At 41.0% G+C, this 9,016-nt stretch overlaps 1 protein-coding gene across 3 annotated transcripts in view; it reads right to left on the bottom strand.

Moving 5' to 3' along the window:
• Positions 1–1,109: 1,109 nt before the first annotated feature.
• bcl11aa (BAF chromatin remodeling complex subunit BCL11A a) overlaps positions 1,110–9,016 on the bottom strand; it is a 62,290-nt gene continuing 54,383 nt past the window's right edge. For all 3 annotated transcript variants that reach the window (XM_048204939.1, XM_048204937.1, XM_048204938.1), the window contains exon 3: positions 1,110–6,429. In XM_048204939.1, the coding sequence (XP_048060896.1) occupies positions 4,367–6,429 (2,063 nt within the window). In that variant the 3' untranslated portion in view covers positions 1,110–4,366. The remainder of the gene's footprint in view (positions 6,430–9,016) is intronic.

Genomic DNA, 9,016 nt, shown 5'->3' with positions numbered 1-9,016 from the left:
GTATATATATATACACACACACACACACACATACACACACGTAAACCAGTTTGAATATGTTTTAATCAATGTGAATCTTACCTTGAAAATATTGCTTGACAGCAGCTTGGACATTTAGATTAACATCTCCTTTTCTGTTCCACATAGGAAAGTCACAGAGGACTTGAAAGACATGGGAGTGAGTAGATGACAAAATTATCATAAATACAGCATTAAAGTCTGTAAAAGTTTGGAGGGAACTTAAGCACATGGGTTTATGTGAGCAGTGGTTTATCAGGCATAGAGAGAAGTCAGTGATTTGTTTTATTTGTCTGTCTGTAGTGTAGCATTTTTTGAGTAGAGTGACATGTTGTCCTTAAGAGCGAGATGAATAAAATGGGAATGATTGGGTAGGGAGGGGTTGAATTTTTTGCGTCTTTCCCACCTGCTAAAACACAATAGGACTCTCTCAACACAAGTGGCTGAAGGGGAATCTTAAAGAAACACATCTCTGCCTGGTTTTATGGATTTGTGTTAGACAAAGGAGAAAATTTGAGAGTGCATCACTATAAAAAAAATACTTGGCTTGTGGTCAAGGCTCTGTTCCACTACAAAACTAACTTTTTGTTGATTATTTTAGCAATTAAACATAAAAGATTTATACAAAATAAAGGCGGATTCAGTAGTGAACTTGCATATAAGAGTAGCTGCGTATGTGGTAAAACTGCTAAGCTGCTCTTGTGACTTAAAGAACTGGTAAGGTAACACTTTTCAAGTCACTTGGTCACATGACCCCAGATATCTGCAGAGCAGCCTGAAGGCCCTCCTACGCCCAGGGGCTGAACACACCAAACACACAGTAGCGGGCAAGGAACAGGGGGAGGGGAGAGGTGCCACGAATGCAGAGCTGCTCAAGACGACCGTCCTAATTATTTGACATAAACACACCCAGTGGAGTTCCAGCAATTGAGAGTTAAACACCATCATGGCTTTAGCACGATACTCAGTTGTGTAAGTGTGTGTGCGTGTGCGTGTGTGTGTGTCAAATGCCCTCTACAAAAAAAAAAATAAATAAATAAAAATTCAAAGACAAAAATGCAGAGAGAAATCTTTGTCACCAGACACAGATATACTTTAATTTTTTTTATTAATTGTTTTCAATAAAGGGACAAAATTGGTTGGTGAACAGGATAATGTAGACAACTGCCAGAAAACACAGACAGTGGTTTCTCCAATAAAACTTAACATAGACCAGAAACAAAAACAACAAAAAAGCAAGTCTGTCAATGACCTTTGGTCATTCTTTTCTTTTAAAAATAAAAAAAAAAAAATGAAAACAAATGAACAAAAAAGGATCCATTCTATGTCTCCGTTTTGAACAGAGTATTTAAGCAATAATAAATAGTGACTCCCATTGAAAAAGATAAAGTTCAAGTTCAAGTTACAACAAACAGCTCTCATAACAGGAATAGAAAAGGCTGATAACAAAATATTCCGCATTGCCATTTACAAAAGAGTATGAACTTAAGTGGGCTGCTCCTTTAGTTCCATTTCATTTTTAAATATGCTTTGCATATGAAAGTCATCCCAATCTAAATATAAAGCACCATTTAATATTTGGCAATGAAAAAAAAAAAACACCTGCAAAACATTGATTATTTGAATTCATTTATTTGAATGATTTTTTTGTTTGTTTGTTTATTTACTGGTATTTTACTGCATATGAAGTTAGCTTTTTTTCAAGATGCTGGAATGTATTCAGGTGAGACAGGTGAAAAGACAGAAGCACACTACAGAACAACCCAACATTAGCTTGCTGTACTGCATACAGAATGGCAGCAGAGGAGATTTTAAAAAAGAAGAACAGAAAAAAGATATGTACAACCACCTGTTTTAGCTAGTGTGGACATTCTCAAAAGACTCCTCGGGGGAAACCATTGAATGGCCTCCTTTGTTCAATGCCACATACTTTAATTTTTTAATTTGATTTTTTTCTGTTTTCTTTTTTTAAACATACAAATAATTCGCACTATATTATCCTGCCAAATTAAAAAAATATACCGTGGCAGCTTGTTGTTTTTTTCCACTACCAAAAAAGGTACAATAATACCTTTTGAGAGAACAAGCAACAGTTAAAAATACAAGCCTCAATATAAATACTGTAGTACCTACACTAGGTGAACATTTAATTCAAATACCATTCTAGAAATACAGAAGAAAGTAGACCATAAATGTGTTTTAGCATAGGAACTGACATGATGTGCATTTTCCTATATTTAAGTTTCTCTATTATATATTTTATATATAATCTTAAACCTTTCCCCAATGCAAGTTTGACCTGAAGAGCTGTGAAGAGCCAAGATGAAAAAAAGAAAAAGCAGAAAAAAAAAAATCACATATTTTTTCCCATTTTATATATAATGTGATCAAGTCTTGAACACCACCAAGACAAAGAGGAAAAGAGAAACAACAAACTTAAATACAGTTTCCCCTAAGATAATGAAATGTTACTTTTTAAAAAAGTCATTTTATTTTCATACTTAAAAAAAGATTTGTACAAAAAAAAGTTCTTGCAGTGAAAGCAGCAAGTTTCAATTGTCCGTACTTTGTCAAGCACTGTGTGCTTTGACACAATAGTATTATATCGGAGTTGGGCTTTATCTTCATGAGGTGAGAGGAGGAGTTGGCTTTTTTACATTAAATAATGACACCATGTTTGATTCTTTTGGAAGTTTTCCCTCTCGTGAATACCTGTAAACTGGGAAACTTTAACAGTGCACTTCGTTGTCCAACAAGCAAGCAATCGTAATTTATACTCAGCTACTATACCTCCAATTAGCATGTCTAATATAAAAAGAAGGGCAGAGTGGCAGGTGCTGTACACCAGAAACGTTGTCTAAAGTCATTGATGTCATAATGCAACAATGAAAAAGAGTCTCCTTGAATGTCAGCTTAGACCACACTATGTGTGAAACTCATATAAAACAAAGGAACAAAAGTGACGTGTATGGTTTTCCCTCTCTCTGTCTCTCTCTCTCTCTCTCTCTCTCTCTCGCTCGGTCGGTCTTTCAGGTTCATTTAGTCTTTTAGGGAGCTCAGACATAGGCAATAATAAAGAAATAAGATTTTGACTCAGACCTGTAGGCAATTCATAGTTAATCATCACTGACAGCTGCAAATATTTCAGTGCTTTCTTAATAACCAATTCTCAAGTGTACATTGCATTAGTTCGGTCCAAATGCCCTCAAGTGTTCCTTCACAATGGATGTTCACACTAACAATGGTCATCAAAGAAACGTCAAAATGTTGTGCTACTGAAGATAAGACTTGAACAAACACAGAAAAGTCAAATGATTGTGGATTGAAAACTAGTACCGCCAAGTACAGTACCTTCAGATAGAAGTAAACGAGACTGAATCCCACACCATATACTGCTTGTGCCATGCCCAGGACATAAACCACAATGGAAGGAAACATTTTACATAGGTACCTAATGATGATTAACTAGAAATTTCCTTAGCTTTTTGCTTACTACTATTTCTCTCTAAAGTCACAGTTGACTGTAGCGGTCAGGTGCTTGATGCAAGAACCTTTTGAGGATCCATCTGATCCTTATGTAGTATCTAGCTGAGACTCCAGAATTACAGCAGATGAGATTAACCAATGCAATTTCAAGATATCCAAGGCACTCTTTTTGTTTGTTTTACCAAATGATAGTACAAATTCAAATCTTAATGCTGTTTCCTTTTCAAGAAATTCAAAGGCTGTCGTTACTTTTATTCCGTAATAGGGGCCAATTAATATTTTAACCCTATGTGGACAGAACATCTTTTTGAAAGATTAGTTTAAGTGCGATATCCAGCCCGTCCAAAGAGGGTTAAGCAATAGCCTGTAGTCCTCCATGTTACAACACAAAACTGTACATGATATGTATTACAGAATGTATGCAGCATGGTTGTTTTTTCTTTTCTTTTTCTTAGATCTTAAAATAAAAAAATAAAGAAAAAACATCTTAAAATAATGAACGTTAAAACAGCAACACATTTACTAAACAACTAACCAACCAGGGACAATTTATTTTTAAAATTAGCCAAAATATATCATGCATGCTGTCAAATTCTCCAAAATGGGAAAGAAAAAAGAAAAAGTACACAACATGTAAATTATTGCACAAGAGAAAGGCTCCAAGTTTGCGTCAATGCAATAGTATTGCCCCGATACAGATCATGCATTCAACGGTAAATGAAAAGGGTGTGCTGGTGGTGCCAAGCACGTTGTCTTAGCCGCCACTGGACTAGCGAAACAGGGAAATCTACAAGGATGAGGGTGGGAGTGGGGTAAGGTGTTATTCGCTGTTAACAGGCAAGTGAGTCACCACACTTCACCGCTACTCAGTTTTAATTTCGTTGTTCAATGCGCGGTCACTGTGCCATTTTTTCATGTGTTTCTCAAGGGTGCTGTACACACTAAAAGGCATCTGACAGATTTCACATTTGTAAACGTCCTTGCCCACTTGCCCGTGTGTTTTCATGTGCCGTGTTAGCTTGCTGCTCTGGGCACAGGCATAATTGCAGAGCTCACACTTATAAGGCCTCTCGCCCGTGTGGCTGCGCCGGTGCACTGTCAGATTGCTGCAGTTTTTAAATACTTTGCCGCAGAACTCACAGGTGTCACTGCGTCGGCCATCTTTCGAGCTGGGCCGACCGGGACCCCCAAGGTGTGGCGTGCTGCCGCCACTGCCAGTCCCGCTGCGGCCCGAGACGCCACCATCCAGGTCCCCTGGTGGCGTAGAGAAGCGCAGGCTTCCGTTCTCTGAGGAGTGCTCTGAAGACGAGGCGAAAGGCGATTGTCTGGAATCCCCAAAATTCAGAAAGGGGTCCTTGAGCTGCCGAGAGGCAGCGTAGCCAGCCAACCACTGAGAATAGACATTCTCAGTGTTGGGGATTGTAGGGGTAGAGAGGTCAAAGTCTTTCTCCAGCTTGATTCGTTTGGAGAAAGGACTAAGTGAGCTGGGACTGCCCAGTAAGAGCTTCTTGGACAAACCAACGGAGGCAGACTCGCTGGGGGACGAGCCTCGGCCATTGATAGCTGAGCCACAGCCCTCGTCCACTCTGTCTGATTCCAGAGCCGAGTCCTCGTCACACATGTCCCTATGTGCATCATTGTCAGAGTTTAGGGCTCCTCGCTTGTGTTGATGAAACGCCTCACTGTAGTGCTGCATGCTGGCAGCCAAGCCCATGCCCTGCATAACCTCAGGCAGCGAGCGCGGGATCCCATCCTCACCCGCGCCCAGACGCCCGCCGTTGTTTTCGTGGTGCCGTGCAGCCTCAAGGTTGAGGCTGAAGTGGTAGTTGTTTCTACCTCCCTGCCTCTCCAGCTCCTCCTCCTCTCCTTCCTCCTCTTCCTCTTCCTCCTCTTCTTCCTCCTCCTCCTCCTCTTCCTCTTCCTCTTCTTCCTCTCCGTTCTCTGGAATCAAATGATCATTTTCACTCTTGAATTTGGCTACCACAGACTTGAGGGCATTACTGGCACTACCCACCAAGTCACTGGTTCCCGGTTCAGGGGAGCTGGCTGTAGACAAGCCATCGTCGGATTTGACCGTCATGGGTGAAGACTTGTTCATGTGTGTCTTCATGTGCCGCTTCAGCTTGCTGGCCTGCGTACAGGCGTGGTCGCACAGATGGCACTTGTACGGTTTCTCACCCGTGTGACTGCGTCGATGCACTATTAAATTACTCTGGAACTTGAAGGTCTTCCCACAGAACTCACAAGACTTGGTCTTCATGGGCGTGTTGGGCTGTTGGGTAAGAGGGGTTGGGGTGGACTGGGAGCCAGAGGGGGACTGCATGGAAGGTAGGGGAGGGGTAGAGAGAAAGGGCGGCTTGGATCCTGACTGGAATGGTTGTAGTAGCCGTTGCATAGGGCTGGGCCGGTTGGGTGAGAGAGGAGGAGTTGACCCTGAGGTGTTACCAGCCAGCTCCCTCAACCTACGAGAGAAGTCCATAGCTGGGGGATCCATGGGTATGGGGTTGAGGCGCAGCACCCTGTCGAAGGCACTCGGGTGGTGGGTGGCCAAAGCCAGCTCCTCCGGGCTCAGGTGCTCCATGCGATGAGGGTCCAAGTGATGGCGGGGTGGAGGGCTAAAGAGAGGCGGCGTAGGGGGAAACCGACCCTCTCGGAGAGGGGGTCCGTCGCGTCCAGAGTTGGGTATCCGTAGCAGGTTGAATGGGCTTCCCTCTGGGAGATGGATGCCATGCAAGGGGGGTTGAGAGGAGCAATCTGCGACCATTCCTGAAGGAGCTCCCACACGGGGCGTGAGCGGACTTCCGCGCTCGCTCTCAAGGTAGATACGGAAGCCATGAGTGTTCTGGGCATGTTGCAGCAGAAACCAGGCACTGCTGAACGGCTGTTTACAGGTTGTGCAAGTGTAGCTGCTGGGCTCATCTTTACCTGCAAAACACATAAGAGAAGAATTAATTCTCTAACTGTACTAAAGACATTAACTGCAACTCATTCAAAGAAAAAACCATTTGGTTAATAGGTCTGTAGATCTGTTACATGTGTTTGTTCACACTCATTCCCTTTCTCAGCTGCTCCCTGGTGTATTTTGGACATACGAAAACCCTACAGATTGGGCCTTAATCATTTATGAACCTGCCTAGACCCCGGGCCTTTGCAGCCCCCCATACTAACAGTCTTTCAACAGCTTTAGCCCCTCAGCAGGCTAAAGTAAGTATCACATAACAGTAAACACAGCTCTTATTATAAATATGCTCCCAAACAGCACTACAGGCCAGAACCCAGTGAAGCAGAGCTTTTCACAACACAAGACCAGACAAAGCACTGATATTCCAGCAGAGAAAGACTGTGTTGGGGTTTAGCTCAGGTCTTTGCATGGGGTGATACACTTCTGCTTTGCAGTTGTCAGCCGGGCTATAAAAGCAAACAATAGTGCTCTCTCAAGCTGAACGTTTTCATCCATGTACAAAAACAGATGAACAGGAAGCATACAGTATACAAAATTTGGAAGAACTAAAGTAATATAGATGTAAAGGGTAACAGAGGAAGCACACACATTGTTAGAATGTGTTAAAGGATACATTACTCAATGTTCAGGTATTGTATACCAGTGCAATGCTAGAGGAGAATATGAACATTTGTTGTAAACACCTCACACAACACTCTGTTGTTTTGAAATTAGAATTCTATTTAATAAATTGTCTGCTCTTCAAATGCAATCTCACAAAAGACGTGTTCATACAAAAATAGCTTCAAATGGAATTAAGGGAAGCTACCAGTAGAATAAAAAAGAAAAATGAGAGACTATCTCCTCCCTTACAACTGAAATGAAGTATGTAGACAATTGTCACAGCAAAGGAACATTTAAAACAATAATTGACTTTCAACAGCACTTTGACAATGACCTGTGATTTTCCTCCCATTGCGTTTGTAATCTCATTTAATGTTTCTGACTCCTACGCCACCTTATTTAAGAGATTAAATAATAAAGGAGGCTGGAAACAAGAGCCTTTCAACATTAAATACACTGTGCTGAATCCTGATGCAATGTTACCCATTTATTAAATATTTTTGTTTCTGCATTTTGGAGGAACTGATACAGCAGTATATTCTCATGCAAATGCCTTGCTATTTTTGATTATCTGGTCTCTCTAAACAAAATAACACCAAATGATGACCAGCTTTTATAACTTAAAAAGAAAAAAAACATCTTCATTAACATACACCTCTCTCATAAATATGATAAGTCTAAATGTTTTATCTAGTCCAGATGGAAAGCTGTCAAAGCTACAGAACCATTTTTGATAATTACACTGATTTAATTTCTAAAAGAAAAAAAAAAAAAAATGTGATGCAAATGGCATTTGCACCATCAACAGGTAAACAAGCAGCGAGTTCAGGATGCCTATAGTTAAAAACACACGATTAACTCACAAATGGCAATGAAATGGATATTTTCATGAAGTAATGAGTGACAGTTTGAACTTTGAAAATTACCAGCGCTAAAAGGGATGTTACATGCAAGGTACAGATATCTACCTACGCTCCCAAAAACGCAAGGTCAAGCGGTCAGGAAAAGAGCCATCATCCACACAGGAACCACAACAACAAACAGCGAAAATGGACAGGGGAGATGGATTTAACTCCCCCCACAAGCCAGAGGTCTCTAAACTGCTATCATGTACTGTTTACAACCATCCCGAGAGAAAAAGGGGAAGAGGAAAAAAAGCGAAAAATGGAGAGATGGCGGGAAGAAAGGCAGAAAGAGGTGCTGAACGGTGCCGAACAGGCAGCATGCACTCTTTCATCTCGTTTGTTTTCCTCAGAGGGGCTTTCTCTGAAGTCTTCAATAGCCAGCAAAGCATGTAACGAGGCAAGGCCTTTCTGCTGCTCAGAGGAGGAAAGGCAGGCCTGAGCCACTGTGGGTTTTCTCAGATAATCCTGTTAATGCACACAAATGGGGGTGGTTCTGGAAGGCTCTGTGGCGGGCAGACAGCCACCTCCGGACATCGCTGCGCCCTTTTGTGCTGTCATCATTTTGTCTCTTCCTTGGCACTTCTTAAACATGGCCGACGAAAACACACGCACTCTACATGAGCAAGGTGTGCAACAAATAAATTATAATGTTTAGGAATGGCTGTTAGGAATGACATGAGTGAAGCTTAAAAATAATATAAAACATGGTGATGTATACCAGTGATTCCCAAAACTTTGTCAACTTGAGCCCTATCAGTAACACCACATCATAAATGTGTTCTCTTTTACTCCAAATATACTGAATATCATTTAGCATTAGCATTATTCTAATTCAAGTGTAAATATTGAAAATCATCCACTTTTAAACAAAATACAGATTCAACTAGATGATTACTCTCTATTTAATAAAATAATTGAACTTGCTTGTATCTCACTGAGAATTGAGAGAATATATATTTTATATAATAAATACACACACACAAAACATATGTACTCTTTAACAAAATTTGCACTTGTTGATTTAAATACCATTTAAAACTAT

Source organism: Megalobrama amblycephala, linkage group LG10, assembly GCF_018812025.1.
Source record: "Megalobrama amblycephala isolate DHTTF-2021 linkage group LG10, ASM1881202v1, whole genome shotgun sequence".
Taxonomy (NCBI): domain Eukaryota; kingdom Metazoa; phylum Chordata; class Actinopteri; order Cypriniformes; family Xenocyprididae; genus Megalobrama; species Megalobrama amblycephala.
The sequence above is the reverse complement of the archived record's forward strand: the minus strand, read 5'-3'. Positions and strand labels throughout refer to the sequence as shown.